Source organism: Eptatretus burgeri, chromosome 6, assembly GCF_056783735.1.
Source record: "Eptatretus burgeri isolate ZD-2024b chromosome 6, Ebu_testis_v1, whole genome shotgun sequence".
Taxonomy (NCBI): Eukaryota; Metazoa; Chordata; class Myxini; order Myxiniformes; family Myxinidae; genus Eptatretus; species Eptatretus burgeri.
Window position 1 is genome coordinate 103349973 of NC_140966.1, and position 22726 is coordinate 103372698.

Below are 22726 nucleotides of genomic sequence, written 5' to 3' on the forward strand. Positions count from 1 at the left end.
GGGTGCTCGCGTCGGTGCCGGGAGCTGCACACCAGAGAGGCCAGCAACGCGACCGAGGTGGAGGAGGAGACGCTCGCCGCGGGACCCGAGACAGGGTTATATCCTCCTTTCCCTGAGCATCAGCAACCCCCTCCTGTTTCCCCCCGCGCTGAGATAGTGCGACAAAAGGGGGCCCCCCTTCCCACCCCCTACCAGACACTGTCCGCGAGGCCCGCGGAGTTGAGGCACCACCGCCGCTCCGCGTCTCATCACCAGACGGGTAGGCCCGACACGGTCTCGGCCTACAGGCCTGTCTGCCCCCTCATCCTGGAGGGTGGTTCTCTTTTCTTTTGCTTTGGGAATATGTGTTGTCGGCGCCGTCTGTGAAGTAAAATTGTATAAGTGTTGCCGTGTGCTCGCGTAGTCGGATAGCTCTGCATTGTGTCTTCGCTTTTACATTTGCTTTTTGTCTTCTTCTTTTATATGTGCATTTTGACTGTATGGCTGTATATATGTGCTTTCCGTGTGCCGGGAAATAAATGTGCATTGTGTGAACTGTTTTCCCGTTTCGCTTCGTCTTTTCTTTATTGACCCTCCATCCTGCTTCAAGTAAAGGGTTCGTAGTGGGTGCAAAACGCCCGGTAGATAATCTGAACCGTCGAGGTCGACGATAACAGCGCTCGGTTATCCCGATAGTACGGAACGGGCTGCCCAAGCGGCTCGTGTCTGGAGTCGACCTGCGGCGAGGTACGATCGCCCGGCGTACCATCCGCGTGGGTACTTCGGTAGGTCGAGTTTGGCGAACAACCCTATCTTACGCGGGTGGCCGATTGGCACGATTGTGGTGAGGTCGAAAGGCCCACCCGTGACTGGCTCCGGGCGATAGTTCCCGGAGGGTCACGACTGAATTGTCCGTCCAGTGGGCGACGCGGTCGCGATTCGAGTGACGTGGCTGTCCGCACGCCGGCGGGCGCGAATTCGCAACAATACATACATACACATCATACACACACACACACACACACACACACACACACACACACACACACACACACACACACACATATATATATATATATATATATATATATATATATATATATATATATATATATATATATATTTTGGTTCTGGAGCCCTACGATACATTATGTTAGATTTTTGCATCTATTGTTAAAAGTAGAAGTGTCTGTCCGTGTGTGTGTTAAACACACTGCCGCTGCTCACCTCTCATTCACAGATATGTCTCGTATTTCCTACACGGTTACACCCGCTCCCTATGGTTCAAACAGGCTACAAAACCACAGGTTCAAACGCACATCCAACTCTCACACTTGATTGGGATCATGGAACACTATTTGTTCATTTTCAACATGGCTTTGGAGTGTCTCAACCCAGATAAAAATAAATTCAAACTGCGAGAAATATGGTTATGCATCGAATAAAGGTCACAATTGGGCCAAAAGGGTGTCGGGGGCAATATCACACGTCACACATTCTCAAGACCTTTATGAGCTAAATATCATTGCAGCCGAGCTCGTGGCCTACCTACTCGAGTCGGCTCAGGTCCCTTAGTCTGTGGGGGATGCGATAAGCATATAATGTCTCAAGAACATCAGGTTTCCTCCCTTTCAGTCTTGCGTTAAACAACATTAGCGACTGTTTAAAAAAGTAATCATGTTTTGTGGTTTATAATATATATATTTTTTACTTCTGGAAAGGGTACCCCATGAAAAGCTATTTATACACCTTACTTAACACGGCATTTCTCAAAGAAGGAAAACCCCTTGGAGAGAGGGGATATTATTAGTATTCATGTAGTTTTGTTATTACATTTTACACGTCAATATTCTGTAATATCATTATTGTTGTTATTGCTTTTGTTATTAGAAGTGGCGGTGGGAAATAAAAAAAACGCCACGACAAACTATCTGTACAGTTTAATATAGTGCATTTCCAAGGCGGAAAACTCTCTTCGGCAGGGGGGCAAATGAAGTCGCTAGAACCTATATCATGTGACCTATAATCCACATAGAAATTTTGGTTGAGATTGCATAAGTAACGACCGAATGTATCGTGGTCAGACAGACAGACAGACAGAAAGACAGACAGACACCAAATTGCATATTTCATCATGATTTCTGTGAATCTGCTTTGCATCAACGAACACAACAATTATGGTTAACCATTCTAAAATTGACACTTTCGTCTAAATGCAGAAAATGATGTTTAAAAGACAATTTGAATCACACAGCGATTTGGTGCTAGCAACGGCAGGTTAAAAGTGCCGGCGAGCCCGACCGAGTCACTCAAAACACACAAAGCAGATGCGCAAAAGGCCTCGTCTCGCATTCATATGTTGTTTTGAAAGTCGTGTACAGTATCGGACAGCCATTACACTGTAGGAATTCTGATGTGGTATGTCAAAGGAGATGATTCTGAATCTGACTTGCTCCAGGTTGTGCACTCATTAGGCCTCTCGTGGGTATGATTGATATTATGGGATCGCAAATTGCTCGATTGTCGAAATGTCTTGTGGCAAAACTTGCACTTGTAAGGTCTCTCTCCAGTGTGAATTCTAACGTGTTGTTTCAAATTACACGAATATGAAAATGCCTTTTTGCAAAATGTGCAAATATACGGCCGTTCTCCCGTATGGATTCCAATTTGCTTTGTCAAAGGAGATGATTCTGAATCTGACTTGTTCCAGATTGCACACTTGTTCGGCCCCTCTCTAGTATGAATGATATTATGAGATCGCAAATTGCTCGATTGTCGAAATGTCTTGTTGCAAAACGTGCACTTGTAGGGCCTCTCTCCGGTGTGAATTCTTGCGTGCTCTTTCAAATTGCACGAATATGAAAATGCCTTTTTGCAAACTGTACAAATGTACGGCCGTTCTCCCGTATGGATTCTGATGTGCTTCGTCAAAGGAGACGATTCCGAAAACGACTTGTTGCAAAATGTGCATTTGTGGAGTCCCTCTCCTGTATGGATTCCCATATGAGCTTTCAAAGTATTTGTTCTGGCGAACAATTTGCTACAAACTGTGCACTTGTAAGGCCTCTCTCCGGTATGAGTCCTAATATGAGATTGCAAATGACTCGATTGCAGAAATGACTTGTTGCAATATGTGCACTTGTGGAGTCCCTCTCCGGTATGAATTGTCATATGAGCTTTTAAAGTATACGATCTGGAGAACGATTTGCTGCAAACTGTGCACTCGTGCGGCTTCTCTCCAGTGTGAATATGCATGTGGTATTTCAAGAGACATGGTTTTGAAAATGATTTGTTGCAAATCTTGCACTTGTCGGGCTGCTCCCCGTTGTGAATTCTAACGTGTTGTTTCAAATTACACAGAAGTGAAAATGCCTCTTTACAAACTGTGCAAATGTAAGGCCTTTCTCCCGTATGGATTCTGATGTGTGTTGTCAAAGTGTACGATCTGGAGAACGATTTGCTACAAACTGTGCACTTGTGCGGCTTCTCTCCAGTGTGAATATGCATGTGGTATTTCACGAGACATAGTTTTGAAAAGGATTTGTTGCAAATTTTACACTTGTAGGGTTTTTCCGCCATGTATTTGTTCAGGTTCCTTTGCAAAAGCTTTGATGTGTAGGATGACTTCTGAGCAACCATGGATTTTTCTCCATGCTTGGTCAACTTATCGCTGCGAACAGTCCTCATGCACTTCAAGCCGCGTTGAAGTTTCTTGGCGCTCGGTTGCTGTTCTTGCTTTTGGATGTGGAGTTTCACTTGGACATTAGGACCGCGGCCTGGAACACTTGTGTCAGAATTCTTCTGAATATGTTCTGTTTGACTGCCTGAGGATGAGGTGGGGGAGGAGAGGTGGGGATGGAGGGTGGGGTTAACCAATCACACAAGAATATGACTTGGTTCTTTTTGTAAAAGTCATTGAGAGTTTCAATACAAATTATCTTTTATACCAGAGGTGCGGAACCACCAGAGGTTGTTAAACTCGATGAGGGTCAGATACATGCTTTGTGATTTGTTCTCAATTTGAACAGCACATATGCAGATAAATAACTTACTAATCATTCCGACTTTTTGACTGAAAAGCACAACACTCCGAGCCAACTTTCCGCTTCAAGATCGCTACGACATCAACCACGGCCAATGATTAAACAAAATATTCACTTATTTCACAATTTTTTCTCTCAAACTGTTCAGACTATTTAAAAAAAGACAATGGTTATACAAAATGATTCTGATTCCAACTTGTTTTTAATCTTGAACTGCAGTCAAGTTCGCAGAGGTTTCCTGCATGCAACCATAAACTCCCCTTCACGTTCATTAACGATGTCAAACCCCTCCATGTCAGGACCCTCACCCACGTTATCTCCTACGTGCCTGCATCCTCCCAACCCCACTCCTTCTGTGCCCACCTTTTCAGCACCCCTCCACTTCATGTGCTCCTTCTTAGCACCACAGCAAACTCTGCTCGTGAGAAGATGGAATGCCTAAATTCTGTGTTTGCTTCTGTATCTTTTGATTCCATTCCCTTGCTCTCTGCAACCACCAACTCTTCCAAGTCACACTTAGACCAGGTTATTCTACTTTGGACGTGCTGCTTCTGCTCTCCCAACAATAGATGAGACCGTCAATGTCAGATATAAGATCAGGGCCATCTCTGTCAGCATATCTGGAGCATTCGATATAGTCTGGCATCCTTGCATTTTTCTTCAACCTCTCTGCCTATGGCATCCAAGGCCAACTTCATACATGGATTTCTGAGTTCCTCCACTCTCACAGCCGTGTGGCACTCAACGGAATCCTTTCATCTCCTCTCCCTGCCAACGCTGGAGTGGCCAAAGGCAGTGTTCTTGGCCCAGTCCTATTCCTGATCTTCATCAATGATCCCTCTGAGTCTCAGGAAAATCCTCTTTATCTATTTGCTGATGAATCCACCTTCTGACATGACATTGCTCATCCATCAGACAAGCATGCTGCAGCCTCTTCCTTCTCTTCAGATCTACAAAAAAAAAAAAACACAAGCTGGTCAAACACTTGTAATATGTCTTTCAATCCAGACAAATCTCACACTATCTTTCTCCAAAAGCACATTCTGTCTACTTTCTGAACAATCCTCTTGAGGAAGTTCAGTCATTCAAAGTCCTGAGTCTCACTATCAGCCATGATCTTTCTTGGGTAAACCACATTTCAAAGTTGGCCTCCAAAGCCAACTGCCGCCTGGGCATCCTTTGTCGTACAAAGTCCTTCCATGGCACACCTGAACTCCTATCCACCCACCAGGCCTTCATCCACAGCTTGATGCCGTGGAAGCCAAGGCCTTTAAGATTATTGGAATCTTCTGCGACGAAGGTGAGTACATGGGCATCTCACTTTGCCATCCAGACAGGTCGGTGGTCTCTGTCTTCTACCACCTCTGTAATGGTCTTGCACCCTCTGCTGTTTTTGTGCTTTGTCCACCCCACCCCAAGTTTCAGCAGGGCTCACACGGTCCACCAACAACCCCCTTCTGGTGAAACTACCTAAATCCAGGAACACTGATCATGTCCACTCATTTGTTCTCCTTTTTTTCCTGCCTGTGGGAAAAAAACTTCCACATCCGCTTCAATCTCATCCTTCCCTCCAGTCTTCAAGACAGCTGTTCTCCCCATCTCAGATTGTCCCCAATCCAAAACCATGATCTTTTTTCTCCTCGTTAACCCCACCCAAATCCCTCCTCCTTCCAATTTTCCAGTTTTCCCTCCTTGGAGCTTACTTCTGTATCCATCTTGTCCACCACATGCATGCGTGTTTTGTGTCCTGTTTTTGTTTGTCAAGTCCTGATCAGTTCAGTGTACTAGCTCTTCCACAAGCCTCGGCTACGTATGCAAGAAATACACAAAAAAAGTCTATCAGAATGTTGGTAATGACAGCATCGTCTTTCCAATTGAAGACATCCATGAAATAAATCACCAAGCCTAGCCACCACATTCACATGAGGTAATCTTGCAAGTTTCAAAGTCCATTCAAAGGCAACGATGGTTTAGGTTTGGGTAAAATGCACCAATCGATGAAGCTTCGGGCCTTGCACTTTGGGCCTTTGGGAGTTTACAATACAGGGAGCTGCAAGCTATCAGCTTGTTTGGTGAGTTCATCAAGTTCTCCAAGTCTTTCGTTGTGCACCCCTTTACCGCAGGTATGTTTCCACATATTTTTTCAGCTTCTTTTTGAAGCTTTGTGAGCTATTCTAGGTAACAATTCTTATTTGGCAAGCAAAACAAACTTTAAGGTTCCCCGAACACCACTATTTCTTGGGGTTTATGTGCATGCGTGCCAGGCATTCTGGGGCGGATTTTGAAAGTCGCGTAATCTGTGCTTGCTTCCAAATCTTGTGCCCTCGACCCTTTCTGGTCTTGTACTCTTTGCCTTTTCCATGTTCTGTCCCCCACAGGAGTCTGTGGGGCACAGGCTGTATACCAGCAACCCCACTTCTGGTGAAACTCCAAAAATCCAGAATCATTGTTCACCTCCTCACATGAATTCCTCGTTTTTTTTCCACATGTAGAACCAACTTCATACTCTTAAATGTCATACTTCTCTCCAGGGATTCAAAACAGCTGTTCACCCTCATCTCAGATCATCCCCCATCCGTAACCATGATCCATGATCTTCTCTACCCCTAATTTACCATACCCAAACCCACCTCTTTCCATGTCTCCAGTTTTTCCTTCATGAGAGTTTGGTTCACAATCAATCCTGTCCACATGTGTTCTCCCCTACCCATAATTATTCTCAACATCCCTTCTTTATCCATACCTCCCTCTATTTTGTTCCTCAACCCTGCTGTTGGTGTTTCCCCACTCTCTTTCTCCTGTTCCTTTGGCTGATCTGTTTTTTGCTACAGCTCCTCCATGAGCCTCGACATAATATCTCCCAACAAAAAAGTTTTTTTTAAAAATTTGGTTGACAGGTGCATTCTACATCATACCTCGTGTTGCTCATCCTGATCTCCCCAGTTCTTTTTGATTTGGCAGTTGTTGTCGAGTCCATCAATGGCATTTCCACCACATACCACGTCCACCACCAGCTTACCTGAATTTTGCTTCACAAAACCTATTTCCAAATTTCATAGCCATAAGATACCAGTTCTTTGCTGCATCAATATCATGGGATGTGACATTGTGCATTACACAACTTGATGAAAGGTTTGTGTGCGATGCTCTTCTTTGGCATTCTATGAAAATGCAAAGATTCACAAACTGTACTTTCTGCTTCCATAACTTCCCGAAGACATCAAAAACTGTCAAATCACAGGATTTTCACATGAGAACACGTCAAGTTTGTTCCATCCAACAATCCATTCCAAGGTTATATATTTTCTTGACATGATTTTTGATTGCCAGGGTTAGCATTGCCTATCGTGTTCCACTTCACATTGATCAGAATCGATCAGGCGAGAGGGAGGAAAGCCAGAATTGAAATTGTCCCATATTTACTATGAGTAGCTTGGTGGTGAGTGTGTAAAAGCTGGTTGCATTTCCCTCACTCACTAACTCCCTCACTAATCCCAAAACGAACATTTCCTCCGACGACTTTGTCAGCGGAGGCAAAAAAAAAAAAACTCAATAAAAATTCCTTTAAAAATACAGTTTGTCAAAAAACGGTGCTTCAAGACCAACTGATCTAACTTTTTCTTAAAAGGGGGTTTTGAATGGTGAGGATCAAGTGTGTGTGTGTGTGTGTGTGTGTGTGTGTGTGTGTGTGTGTGTGTGTGTGTGTGTGTGTGTGTGTGTGTGTGTTAAGCTTTTGTTTATCATGGTAAAATGCGTGCATTTCATTTATCACTCATTTTGGGGACTCAAATGGAAAGTGTCATGTTCAAACTTGATTTGACAGTAGATCTGACGATGGGGTCACGACCGACATTTTTTTGCAGGGCCACAAAATTTGGCACTACACCACTGCCTTAAGTTTGTGAGCTGCCGACACTATCAAGAGTTCGTGCTATCTGAGGTTGTTATATTCAAAATGAGCAAGTATTGAACCTTAGCAATGATTAAAAAAACAAAAACAATTCCAAAAGGAAAGAACACTTATTTTACCTGCAGTGTCCACAACGTCCCAATCAGGCTGTTCAATCTTCACAAAAGAAACTGAGAAAAAGACAGCAAACTGACATAAAGTTACAAAGCAAGGAAATACATTTATTTATGAAATACATTTAAAAAAGCAAATATGTTTTATTGTTTACGCATGCAAAACATGGACCAGCCAGTGATGATAAACCATGCCAGTCTTACTTTATGGTCATTATATAAGAGGGGAAGAGGGTGGAGGTTGATGAAAAGCAAGGAGAGGTAGAAAGTAGAGAGACAGGAAACAGGAAAGAAGTAGAAAAGAGAGTGAATCATCAGCAGGGTCATGGAACGCATCATCACAGTTGATTTGAAATCTTTTCTTTTCTCCAACAACCTCATCTCAGATCTCAACAACCTCATCAAAACTTTGATGGAGGTCAAATAAGTAATGGGAAAACAATTGACTACAACCTTAAAATATGTGGTTCAGGAGATGGCCAGACATGGATGTTGAGAGAAGTTTATCATTTTATTTCTGCCCAACAAAGATATTGAGAACAAGAACCAAACCCCAGCAATATTATTTATTAACATTCTCGATGGAGATGAAGGTTATCAGAAAATAGAGCACTTTAACAATTGACAAAACAACCAAATATTTATCGATGGCTGAAATGAATTCAATTCAAAGTACCACAAATTAATCAATTCCGATTAGTTCTTCCTTGTGTTTGAGTGTGTCAGGCAGTTGTTTATAGCTTTACTCCCTTGAAACAACATTTGGAGTGATAGACTTGATAAAGCTCCTTTGAATGATCAATGCAGACAATCCATCCCTCTATCTATTGGGACCATACTCTGTGCAGAGCGTTGGTGCTGCCTAAGCAGTCTCCTTGGCTATTGGGCTCAATCCTGGATGGGTCGCCACTCCAACACAGGATACCAGCAAGCTGGCACTCATTTTGCCGACCTCGGAAGGATGACAGGTAGAGCCAACCCCACCTGGTATTAATTCAACAGCTAAGGGGGATTTGAACTCAGGATCCTGGGATCCCAAGCCCACCACCCTAACCATTAAGCCAACACCAGGCATATACAGACAATGCCTCCTGCAAAACATTTGGAGAGCTTTCTGATAAGCTCTTCAGTAGAATCCTTGGAATGAAATGCAAGTACATTTCAGTTGTTTATGACAACTACTCAATATAATCCATCAAATCAGGAGAAAGAGCTTGCAAAGGCAGTGAAAAGATGCAATAAATTCAACATCCTTCGTGGATGACACCCCTTCCAAAACAACGGCGAAAAATGATGTCAAGTGTAAAGAACAAAGCAAATACGGCTACTTTCTTCGGGAAGACTGGATTGTGAAGCGCGAGGAGATGCTTGGGCCAGACTGTGAACTCTATTTATATGTTGGGTTTGTGATATTAAAAGAGCAGTCAGAGTAATCAGTGGACACCATCATGATGTTCCTGACCTGACAGCTAATCATGAAGAAGCTGATTATTTGATTTTTCTCAACATCACACATGCGAAGGAAACTTTGGGCGTTGACAAGGTTATCTTGGAGAGTTTGGATTCAGATGCAGCATGTATGTGTTCCTGATACTGCTCAACAACTGGAGTCAAAACCAGCCTGTGTTGTATTATAGTCGTCATACACACTTTCAGCTTTCAAAGAAAGAAAAAAAAATTGCACCACTTCCTGGATCTACATCCACCTTGGCGATGTCCCCCACATATGTACCTAACATCAAATAACAATGAAAATTTTCGAGCTGATAAAGTAGTCAAAGTGATTAATTTGGCCACTTTTTGCATATTGGCCCCTCTACTCTCGAAAGCAATTAAAAAGGAGATGGGATTGAGTTTTTTCCACAAAAAAATGATAAAATGTTGCATAATGCACGTTTTGTATGCAAATTTATCATCAATTGTTCAAGGGGAAATTGACGATGACAATGCCTCAGTTTGTGGCTTACTCCTCAAATTAGTTTCATTTTTCAAGTTTATTATGAAAGTGGTCAATTCTGAAGAAAGGTTCTTCCACAAAGTTCAGAACAAGGGCGTGTCTACCCTCAGGAGAGCCAGAAAACAACATCTTTCGAATCTCAAGTCTGAACTCTCAAACCTCTCTCCCTCCTACAAATCCTGGTGGCATCTAATCAAATCTGTTTCTGGTGGATGGTTCCCCTCCATCCCCTCCCTTACCTCAAAAGGCCGCACTGCTGATTCCGCACGTGAAAAGGCTGAATGCCTAAACTCGGTGTTTGCAGCTAAATCTTGTGTCCGAAACCCGTCGCTTTCTGTACCCACCTTACCCAGTCGCACCCAGCTGTCCCTGGACTCAGTGTCCTTTTCTCCTGACATGGTGGAGAGCTTGCTGTCAAACCTCGACTCAGATTCTGTAACTGGTCCAGATGACATCAGCCCACATGTCCTAAAAACCTGCTCCTCTGTTCTTGCTCACCCTCTCTCTGTTCTGTTTACTCTCTCATTTGCTCAAGGTCATTTGCCATCTGCTTGGAAATCAGCAAACATTACTGCTCTGTTTAAAAAAGGTCCAAAAAACAGAACCCTGCAACTGCAGACCAATCAGTCTTCTCCCAATCATCAGCAAAGTTATGGAATCCATCATCGCTCCAGACATTAAATCCTTCCTCTTCTCCAATGGCTTGATTTCCGATCATCAATTTGGTTTCAGACCAGGTCACTCTACCCTGGATATGCTGCTTCTGCTCTCCCAACAAGGGATGGAGGTCCTCAATGCCAGACATGAAATCAGAGCCATATCCCTAGACATATTGCATGCCTTCAATATGGTCTGGCACCCTGCCCTGCTCATGAAACTCTCTTCCTATGGTCTCCAAGGACATCTCCACTCATGGCTCACAGCCTTCCTCTCCTGTCACAACCAACATGTGGCCCATAATGGAGTTCTCATCTCTTCTTCCTGTCCAGGCTGGAGCTCCTCAAAGCAGTGTTCTAGGCCCTGTTCTTTTTCTGGTTTTAATCAATGATCTCCTCTTTATCTCTTTGCTGATGACTCCACCCTCTGCCATACCACCTGTCATCCCTCAGACCGGCAAGTAGCAGCTTCTTCGCTCTCTGCAGATCTGGGTAAAATCACAAATCTGCCATGATCTTTCCTGGGAAAGCCACATTTTCAAGCTGACCTCCAAAGCCAGTCGCCGACTGGGAATCCTCTGTTGTGCAAAGTCCTTCCTCGGCCCACCTTAGCTCCTGACCACATACAAAGCTTTCGTCCGCAGCCTGATGGAGTACTGTTATCCCCTCTGGGTTGGTGCTGCTGCCTCTCATCTTTCTCGGGTTCACGCTGTGGAATCCAAGGCATTGAGGATCATTGATATCTCTCCCGTGATGAGGCTGAGTCTTTGGGTCTCTCACTCTCTCACTGCAGGCAGGTCAGTGGTCTTTCTGTCTTCTACTGTCCTCTCTGGCCTCATCTCCCCCCCACCCCTTTGCTCTGTCTGAGATATGTCCCCCCATATTTCCGCAGGGTGCGCAAGGTCCACCAGCAACCCCCTTTTGGAAAAAAAACTACCAAAATCAGGAATCACTGCTCACCTTCACTCTTTCATTTCTTTTTTTTCCCCACGTTTGGAACAAACTCGCACACTCTCTTCAATCCTATTCTTCACTCCAGGTATTCAAAACAGCTGTTCGCCACCACCTCTTATCTTTCCCCATACAAAACCTCAATCTTTTCTACCCCCACTAATCCACCCCAAACACACCTCCTTCAAATTCCCTGCTTTCCTTCCTCAAAGTCCCTGCAGTGTCTATCTTGTTTACCCTGTGTACCCCAACCTATCCCTCTCCCTTTCACAGATCTCATCATGTCTCTGTTCCCCACTGTTTTGTCCTTCCCTCTCCCACCCCTCTTGTCTCCTGCTTCCCTTGTTGTGCACTTTTGTGTGTTGGCTCTCATACGAGCCTCGACAGTGTATACAAAAAAAAAAGTTCACATTTCTAATCATTTTCATTATTTGAATCCAAAATTTCACAGCCTGGGTTTGTTAAAACAAAATTCTCAAATCATAATGTCATATCAATGAAAAGCCCATTAAATTAGTTTGGTCTATTTGGTGGATACTTGGTTGAACTCTTATATACTGTTATTATTTGTCCATTTTCTCCCAAAGTCCTTGTCCTGCATGTGATGTACAGTATGTACAACATGCTCCGAATGAGCCTTCGATCATTGCTAAAATTGATAATCACTTCCGGTTCCAGGTTTGTTGCACGTAGACGTTTGCATCAGCAGCTCCTTCTTCCAGTTACTCAAAGTTAGGTTTTTCAGACCAGACCCATTATGTCTTTCAGTTATATTTTCATCCATGTGCTGCTGTTTGTGTTTTCATCCAAATTTCTGTGTCATCATGCTGTATTGTCGAATTTGCATCCGTGCAACTTCTGCCGAGGCGTCCAGGCCTTAGCTAGCCAAATGGTGTGCAAATTCTGTCTCCGTTTCGATACCACGTGCCTCATTTAGCTTCTTTTCTTCAAAGTATTGTCCTCGTCAGCCTCAACTTAATGTATTCCCCCTCCTCACTTAAAAAAACCTAAAAACAAACTTTATTTCTTTCATTCCAAAAAAATAAAATAAAAATAAAAATCACAAATCAATCTGCCTGTACTTACTTCACCTCATTCCTTATATCCTTCCTTTTCTTGATAACTAGTTGTGTTCTTGCTCTTCGACGGGCCTTGACTTTGTATACAAAAAAATACAAAAATGAATAAATGGATATAAATTTAATGCCAGAGTAATTAGGCCAAAAAAAAATAATGTTGCATTGGCGTAACGGGTCACTGAATAATAGGGTAGGTCGGTCGGGATCTTTTTTTTTTTTTTCCTAATAAATCCCTCCCAAAATCTCCCCCGGCTCGAGTACCACCCTTTTTGTCGGCGGGTTCTGTCCGAAACACTTCCGGGTTTTTGCGATCGCGATCGCAATCAACAAGATACTTGAAAACGATAGCAAAACAACAAAAATAGAAATAAAATAGGGTCGGCAAAATTTTTCGATAGCAAAAAAACAAAAAAAAAACGTAGGGTCGGCGGAATTTTTAGGGTCAGGCGGGTTACGCCAATGCAACATTTTTTTTTTTTGGCCTTACTTTGATTTCATAACCCAGAGAATCAGGAGAATTGCACCGAGGTTTAACAAATAATGCATGTTCAAAGCCCATGTTAACTGCTTTGAAATTCCCTTCTTCTCCTTTGATCTTTCAGTGATTGATCAAGTCATCTTGTTGAAACAATTTGGTGCAAGTTGTTTTGTTTTACAGTTGTGGAATCGAAGTGGCTGGGGCAGCCTCTTTGGCTGCAACAATTGGTTCGTAAATGACCATGTCTATTCGCGGTCAGAAATTAATCCATCCATCCATCCATCTATTGGGACCATACTCTGTGAAGAGTGTTGGTGCTGCCTCAGCAGTCTCCTTGGCTATTGGGCACAATCCTGGATGGGTCACCACTCCGACACAGGATACCAACAAGCTGGAACTCATTTTGCTGACCTCGGAAGGATGACAGGCAGAATCAAACCCCACCGGGTGTTAATTTAACAGCCGAGTTGGATTTGATCTCAGGATCCTAGGATCCCAAGCCCACCACCCTAACCATTAAGCCAACATCAAGCATAGAAATTAAACATTACATTTAATGGGGTGTATATGTATAACACTATTTTCAATGGAGATGTGAATTTAATTTTTTTGGACTGTATTTATTTCACACACTGAGATTCGCCCTGAGAGTCGATCATCCGCAAGGTTATCTTCACTTCTCTGACAAAAGGATAAGCAATCCTTTTCAAATGTACATAGCTTCGCAAAAGATTTTGTTAATAAGTTCGCAAAACCAACTCATTCCTCACCTTTATGATCCAAAGTATCCAATTCTTCAGGTTCAACCTTTACAATGTGGATCAGACCTGTAAAAGAACTTTTGATGAGAAACTCAACAAGCACATTCCCCACAAGCTAAATCTAAATATGCAAATAAAATAAAATGCAACAACCCCTTCACTACACATATAATTCAAGCATTAAGAACAACAATTTTGCTTCAGACATCTGAGCATATACTGCTGTGGAAATGACTCCTGGTGGGCTAAAGATGCTTAATATAGCGGAGTTGTTTCCTTAAAGTGAATGTCTAGCATAAGCGTAAAGTAATTAATTGTGATATTAGACATGCATCACTTCTGTGAAAGTTAAGACAATGTCTACCCATCCCTACGTCTGTTTCTAAAATTATCAACCCGTTTGACCGCATGTATTGATGTACAGTAAACCCTCAAATATCGCGGGTTCGAATATTACGGGGTTTGACCAATTGCGGGAAACCTATTGTTTCATCGTCTGCGTCCACGTGTACGATTACCTTCCATTATGAGCCTTTTGTTGTTTCTCATGCACCGTTTTTAATGGTGCCCAAACGTAAAAGGATGGACAAAATTAGTTGTGCCAAAAGGCAGAGAAAGGTAATGAGGTTGTGTGAAAAAGTCGAGTTGTTGGATAGCTTGGCAAGAGTTTGGCAAGATCAATGAATCGACTCTGCGGTGTATCTGTAAAAGTGAGTCAAATATCCATGCAAGTGTTGCAACCAGCGCTCCGCAAAGCACACAAGTCTCACTCCAGTCCCGTGGTCATCATATTGAAAGGATGGAAAAAGCGTTTAATGTTTGGATCGAGGACAAAACACAACAAAAAGTGCCTTTGAGTGGGCCGTTGACATTTGAGTGGACCGTGGGAGAAATCATTGCGCAGTGCTATATTTGGTCAGATATTTGATTATCTTTGTACCATATCCTGATGCTGTGTGGACTATGTTTCCCCACTGAAGGACCTCTGGTTGCATTTACCTGTTGCAGAATTTGAGTTTTGTGGAGTAACTACTGAAGTCTAGGTTCTGTCTTGGTCTTCTTTGTATCTTTGATCCATGTTCCTTTCTCTTTTACATCTTGCATTAGTCCTTCGTTCTATTTTTTCATGCTTCTCTTTATTTGTTCTTTTCTTTTCTTGTTGTTAATTTTTTGGGGTTGAGCTGCCTGCTCTCGTTTTCATGAAAGAGAAGTAGCTGCTGACTTCGATCGGATTTTAAGGTCGGGTAATGGCTGTTAACCTGACCGCTAGACATTGCCAATGTCGGTGGGAGAACTGTATTGGTTCTATATCAGGTAACGCCCGCATTTCATGAGGCAGCCTCTCGCCAATCGGTATCCTGATCAGCCCGTCACATCTGTTTGGTTTGGGCCAACCAGACTAGGTTAAATGTCGAAAAAAAAAAGTGATGTTAATGAATGGCTTAAGAAAAATGAAAAATCCTTCAGTGTAAAAATATGTTGGTGTGTTTTATCAAGTATATATAAAGCTGTTTTTCGAAAGTGTAATTCATCAAGATGTTTGTGTTGTAAGATTTTTAGAACTGGTGAAACTTTTGTCAGTCATGTTACGGGGAAGACTTTTGTTGTTGATTGTGAATGTTTGTTAGGATGGAAATCAAAGCAAGTTATTTATCTTCTTACCTGTGGAGATTGTGGTTTGCAATATGTTGGTAAAAATTCATCAACGTTTGACTGGGCATATGCTTAGTGTGACTTCTGGTGTTAAAACGTATTTGTATAATCATTTCATAGAGGTAGGGCATAATTTTAGTCATTGTTCAATCCAAATTATACTCAGTTAATGTTAACGATTCTGATGATGAAGAGGATTGTCATGTTGAGTTAGGACACAAAGAGGATTTTTGGATTAGGACTCCAAGTGCGATTTATCCTCTGGGCCTTAATGATAAGAGTATAAGGTATGGGATCTGTTTCTCAGGGTAATGTCAGTGGTATTGAGTATTTTGCTAATCAATTAGAAGGAGACTTAGGGGTCATGAACGTCAAAGTAAGAGGGATACAGCTACAAAAGTTGGGATTTCATATATAATTGATGAACTTAAATGTTTTTATGATGGGAAACTTTTTCATGACTTTTATGTTCTTTTGAGATCATGTTCCAAACATTTCTTGGTTAGTATGCTACGGAGTTCAGCAAATACATATGACACGTTTTCTTTTTTGGTGAAGGCTTTTATAGCAGGGTTCTTAAAAGTAGGTCTCCTACCAAAAGTGATGCAAGTTGTGAGTTTTCTTGTGAGAAAGTGGATAAGCTTCGGCTACATTCAATTTTAGGGACTCTAGTATACAGAAGTTATTGCCAGAAAAAATTTAGGGAGCGAACCCCATTGAAAGCGTATTTCACTTTCACCAAGACTGTGGGCCAATCATTATTTAATTATGGTAAATGTCTCAAAACTCTTAGTATAGATGCAGTTCGGGATGTTTTAGCAACTGACTGTGCATGTTCCTCTTCAACTTTTTGTATGATCCATGTGGGCATGTGATTTCTCGAGATTTCAATATTATTCGAAATAATGATATCAGGGATGATATTTAATGATATTTCAATCTTATGGGAGGAACCAAATATAGGAAAGCAGTGTTTCGGCCATAAAATTTGTAATAGATATTCTATTGTTGATTCAGTTTCTGATTTTTTCGTAATATGTGTAAAAAGTTTAGGTTATCTGTAAATGGTTTTAGGACATAATATGATAGTGTTGTGAAAATTTTGAACAACAGGATTAAGTTTTTTAGTAGTTGAGGTTTGTTTTCCCAGGATTGATCAAAACCATTGTTGAGTAAGCCTAATGTTCGGAAGGATATTCAGGATCTGCATAAGAAGTATGTTATGGCTCTGGCAGACAAAGCAGCTAATAATTTTGTGGTCGTTTGTAAAACGTTTTATGATGGGAGTTAGGTATTGATGGAGTTATTTTTACGAGTACAAGGAAAAAAAACAATGAAAAAAACAGGGATGAAATCTCAAAATAGCAACCAAACAAGGTAGGAATGACACCACATTATGATGCCACAATACGACACCACAATCCTCATGGATTACCATCACGATATCTTTTGAGATTTTACTTTTGTTGTGAGATTGTGAGGGAACAACGCCAAAAGATGTAGTGATGGTACTCCAGAAGAGGATTGTCGTGTCATGTTGTGGCATCATAATGTGGTGTCATTCCTGACTTGGTTGGTTGTTTTTTTGAGATTTTTTTTTCCCTCGTAGAGTGAATATGATATTTGGTTGTTGTTATAGTGAATACTAAAATATAAGACCCGTCGCTTTGCTGATGGAAATACCAATCTTTGCTGTGATGGCTAATCAATAGGGCAAGAAGAAAAAGGATTCCTGGGAGGGAGTGCGGGGATAACCAGAAGCACAAGTTGGCATTTGCAATTGACCGACAGGGTTTAAGAGAATCTCCATTAAAAAAAATCAACTTTCACCCTTTAAAAAGTGTGAAAGTAAATTATTGAAATATCAGCTGCTTTTTTGTTCTTATTATTTTTTCTTTTATCTGTGCTGCAAGTAGAGTGAACTGCTTTGTGATGCTTTAAAAAGCAGTGTATAATCGGAAATGGTGTTTGATAGGGCGATATTAAAATGGCATTGTTGAAAAAATAAAGTATTGAATATAGCAAACGTTTACTGAATACAATTGATATGAGAAACGGAATTGAATGGGACTCGGAATTAATATAAGTGAAGAAGAAGATGAAGGAGGAACAATATGAGAAACTGGATTGAAGAAGTGAAGAAGAAGATGAAGGGATTACAAATATTACAAGGAAATTATGCGCAGGAGGAGGCCATTCGGCCTATCATGCCTGCGCCACACAAATACCAGATTTAATAAATCCGTCAATACCCCTTCCTTTCGTGTGCAGCCTTTTGGCTGCTATATTGGTGCTCATATTGCCGACCTCGGAAGGATGACAGGCTGAATCAACCCCCTGGTGTTAATTCAGCGGTAACGGGGCTTGAACTCAGAACCAAAATATCCCAAGCCACCACCCTAACCGCTAAGCCAACACCAGGTTCCAACACCAAGGGGAAAGAGTTTTTGTTTTAATGTATGTAAAATGCTTAAAGAGAGAGTAGTGAAAATAGCAAGTGTTTTCTGAATCGAATCGATGCAGTAAATACACCTTCATTGGGCATCAGATATGAAGCTTGTCACAATTGTGTGTTTCATTCAAGCTATTATGAATGAAATGTTTACAGACTCACTCACTCACTCACTGACTTACCTACGGAGACTGCTCGATCGCAGAAGCTCACCGGACTGAAAGTTCAGATGAGCTAAAAGGATGACCGAGAGATCCTGCCCTCCGTGCAGGGATAACAAGCGTTGCAAGTTGGCATTTGCAGTTGCACGACGTGTGCCCATGTACCCATACAATATATATATATATATATATATATATATATATATATATATATATATATATACATACATACATATATACAGTCATCCCCCGTTTATCGCGGGGGTTACATTCCAACCCCCCCCCCCCCGCGAGAAGTGAAAATCCGCGATGAATGGATACCTCCCCAAAAAATGACTATTTTTTTTATAAACGCGGTGTATAAACACGATTGGGTTTGATTTATATCGAGTGCATAATAAACGCTGGGTGGTGTATTAACACAACTGGGTATATTTATATCGAGTGATTATTAAACGCTGGGTGGTGTATAAACACGATTCGGTTTGATTTATGCCGAGTGAAAATTAAACGCTGGGTGGTGTATAAACACGATTGGGTTTTATTTATATCGAGTGATTATTAAACGCTGGGTGGTGTATAAACACGATTCGGTTTGATTTATATCGAGTGAATATTAAACGCTGGGCGGTGTATAAACACGATTGGGTTTTATTTATATCGAGTGAGTATTAAATGCTGGGCGGTGTGTAAACACGATTCGGTTTGATTTATATCGATTGAATATTAAACGCTGGGCGGTGTGTAAACACGATTGGGTTTTATTTATATCGAGTGAATATAAACCTTCCTCTGGAGCTTCGGTTCCTTGCCAGAAGCCTTAGAAGGTGCAGGGCGTTTGGGCGGCATCGTGGGGCTTGGAGAAAAAAACGGAGAAAATATTCGAAGTTCACAAGTGAAACTTTGTCTCGTGTGTTGTGTGACTGGTCGAGCGCCACGCATTATAATCCGCAGAAAAAATTAGTTACGTTCCAAGGGAAAAACCGCGATGAAGCGGGGGCGCGATAGGTGAACAGCGATATCGCGGGGGTTTACTGTATATGTATGTATATATATATATATATATATATATATATATATATATATATATATATATATATATATATATATTCCACCATAAACCTTCCAGGGATTTCATTGAGTCAACCGTAGTTTAATTTTTTGAAATAATTTAATCCGTTCTCAAGTTATAACATGACAAAAAACAGACAGACAGACAGACAGACACGGCTCCTTTTATAATATAGATGTTATTGTTGTGGGCCAGGTATCGGCTGCGAGCATGACCGCGAGGTGGAGCAGTAGGGTCGGCTCCACCGAACACCCAGAATCTAGATAGTCACCCTCGGATAACTCCGAGGGTACGGGTCCCTAACAGGACCGTGAATCGTCAATAAATCAACCACGTGGTACAGGGTTATTTGCCAAACTTCAAAATACCTAGAGGCCCATGTGGCGAACTACTGAGTATTCACACCCTCGATGGAGCTCGAACAGGACGAGTCGTTTCCGTGCTCGACCCGTGCGTAACCTGAGCGGATGGTTACCGAGGTCCCGTCGGTCCAAATGCACACAACTACGGCAACAACGGCCTTTTTTTAATTCCCCAACATGCACCGTGTTAAACCAATGAAGAAAACACAGAAACGAGCTGATACATTCAACAAATGGATATTTATTTACAATAGGTAGGGAAGGAACACACAAGAGCAGAGTTAAACCGACTATAAAGAAATGAAATAATGTACGGCACAAGCACTTAACAGTTCCTACTTAAAGACGGGCCCACAGACAGACGCACACCCAAAAGAAACGAAAGGGACCTTCCCGCCTTGTGCGGTATTCGACGAGACGAGCGAACCAGACCGGCGTTGAGATGTGACCAGCCCAGCGCCAGCGAGATGCGACCAGCCCAGCGTGGACGAGAGGCGACCAGCGTCGACGAGATGCGACCCGCGCTCCAGCAGACCATATGCGCTCGAGCTGACGGAGAACCCGACTCCAGCGACAGGACGAGATGAGAGCAGACGCCGGCGACAGGACGAGATCAATCTCCCCTGTTCGTCCACAATCACCAACCTTTTTCTCTAGGAGGGAGGGGCCTCTTCTCCTGACCACTCGCCTCTTGATTGGTCGGAACCATAGCGCGATTCCCTGGCCGCCCTCCATTGGACAGGAGCACGGTAGGCAGGGCAACTTCCAGCCTTCTGGGCGGAGTCCCGAGAGAAGGCGTTTGTGGCTCCGCCAACCTCCTCACCTCTGGCCGCATGCTTAATGGCGATCGTGTTGAGTCGGAAACGGGGAGGGTGAGACACCCGCTCTAGGGTGGTCTAAACTGTTACAGTAAAAAATGATGTTGGTCAAATTATTTCTCCACATACCTTATTTTTGTCCACTAGGGTTAACTTACACACGTGTGGAATTTGAGCTCGATTTGTGGATACTTAGAGGTCACCCCAAGCATGTCCCTATAATATTGTTGTGGTTGACCAAATTCGCAAACCACCATTCAGGTCCCTTATCTCGGTGAGATATCTCGGTAAGTATATGTGTAGTTAGGCCCAAACCCGTTGTCTAGAGGGAATAAATGTCATTCATGAGGGCTGCGACTCTTCAGAATAGCCGTTTTTCTTTTACTATCTTTATTTTGGACCAGCTGCCATTATTACCACCACCAACCACGTCTCAACAGCCATCACACAACAACCACCAACCACAACGCGGCCATCACAACAACAACCACCAACCACAACGCCGCTTCACCACAACCGCCACGACCTTTACCGTCACAACTCGCCACCATCGCATCACCGTCATCTCGCGCCACTCGTGGGCACCGATGCTGGACTCGTGCGGGGCGCGCACCGAGCAGCGTGTTCAAAAACATCACGGACTTTCCGCAGAAAAACGGATCAAAAACGACTCACGCCCACTTTTGTTCCGTCCAATCGGTGAGCGAGGGGCGATTTGGCCCCGCCTCCAGGGCGTTGGAGGGCGGTCGCTATATGCAAATTCATGGATCAAAAAGCATTCACGCCCACTTTTCCTCGGGCCAATGGGGAGCCAGTTAGAGAGGTGAAAGGTCGGAGGCAGAGGGTCAAGGGTAAAAGAGCGAAGCCACGGGGCTTATAAAAACGACTGCGTTCGTCAGAAGAGGGCAGTTCGCAGTTGGCAGTTCGCAGTGGGCAGTTCGCAGTGGGCAGTTCGCAGTTGGAGTTCGCAGTTGGGAGTTCGCGGAGCCAGTGAAGAGTTGGGACGAGTCAAGAGAGGAGACGGAGAGGGCGATCGGACGAAGCTGTGGAGAGGCGGCGGCGGCGAAGGCGGTTGAGGGGGTGCTCGCGTCGGATTCGGGGAACTGCGGAGGGAGAGGCCGGCGGCGCGACCGAGGTCGTGGTGGAGACGCTCGTCGCGGGACCCGAGATTTTGTGAAATCCTCCTTTCCCCGAGCATCAGCAACCCCCTCCTGTTTCCCCCCGCGCTGAGATAGTGCGACAAAGGGGGCCCCCTTCCCACCCCGTACCAGACACTGTCCGCGAGGCCCGCGGAGTTGAGGCACCACCGCCACTTCGCGTCTCATCATCAGACGGGTAGGCCCGACACGGTCTCGGCCCCAGGCCCGCCTACCCCCTCATCCTGGAGGGTGGTTCTCTTTTCTTTTGCTTTGGGAATATGTGTTGTCGGCGCCGTCTGTGAAGTAAAATTGTATAAGTGTTGCCGAGTGCCCGGTAGTCGGATAGATCTGCATTGTTGCATTTGCTTTTTGTCTTCTTCTTTTACATGTGCTTTTGGTGGAATTGTATATGTGTGCTTTCCGTTCATCGCGAAATAAATGTGCTTATTGTTGAACTGTTTTCCCGCTTCGCTTCGTCATTTCTTTCATTGAATCCCCATCTTGCTTCACGTAAAGGGTTGGTCGTGGGCTAAGACGCCCGATAATTAATCGAACCGTCGAGGCCGACGAATAACACCGCTCGGTTATCCCGATAGTACGGAACGGGTCACTTAAGTGGCCCGTGTCCGAAGTCGACCTGCGGCGAGGTGCGATCGCCCGGTCTACCCTCCGTGTGGGTACTTAGGTAGGTCGAATTTGGCGAGCAACCCTTTCCCACGCGGGGGCCGATTGGCATGATCGCGGTGAGACCGAAAGGTCCACCCGTGACTGGTTCCCGGCGTTAGTCCGAGAGGGTCACGACTGGATTGTCCGTCCGGTGGGCGACGTGCCGCGATTCGAGTTACGTGGCCGTCAGCACGCCGGCGGGCGCGAATCCGCAACAATATATATCCATTATATATGTACACTGGGGAGAACGAGTATTTGATGCACTGCCGATTTTGCAGGTTTTCCCACTTACAAACACGTAGAGGTCTGTAATTTTTTTTATCATAGGTACACTTCAACTGTGAAAGACGGAATCTAAAACAAAAATCCTGAAAATCACATTGTATGATTTTTAAATAATTAATTTGCATTTTATTGCATGAAATAAGTATTTGATCACCTACCAACCAGTAAGAATTCCGGCTCTCACAGAC

The 22726-nt window shown here is 43.4% G+C and overlaps 1 protein-coding gene across 14 annotated transcripts in view; it reads right to left on the reverse strand.

The window, feature by feature from the left end:
* Positions 1 to 1904: 1904 nt before the first annotated feature.
* LOC147025500 (uncharacterized) overlaps positions 1905 to 22726 on the reverse strand; it is a 186633-nt gene continuing 165811 nt past the window's right edge. For all 14 annotated transcript variants that reach the window (XM_085886971.1, XM_085886972.1, XM_085886973.1 and 11 more), the window contains 3 exons: positions 13937 to 13993; positions 8052 to 8102; positions 1905 to 3803 (listed from right to left, as the gene is read on the reverse strand). In XM_085886971.1, the coding sequence (XP_085743097.1) occupies positions 2374 to 3803; positions 8052 to 8102; positions 13937 to 13993 (1538 nt within the window). In that variant the 3' untranslated portion in view covers positions 1905 to 2373. The remainder of the gene's footprint in view (positions 3804 to 8051; positions 8103 to 13936; positions 13994 to 22726) is intronic.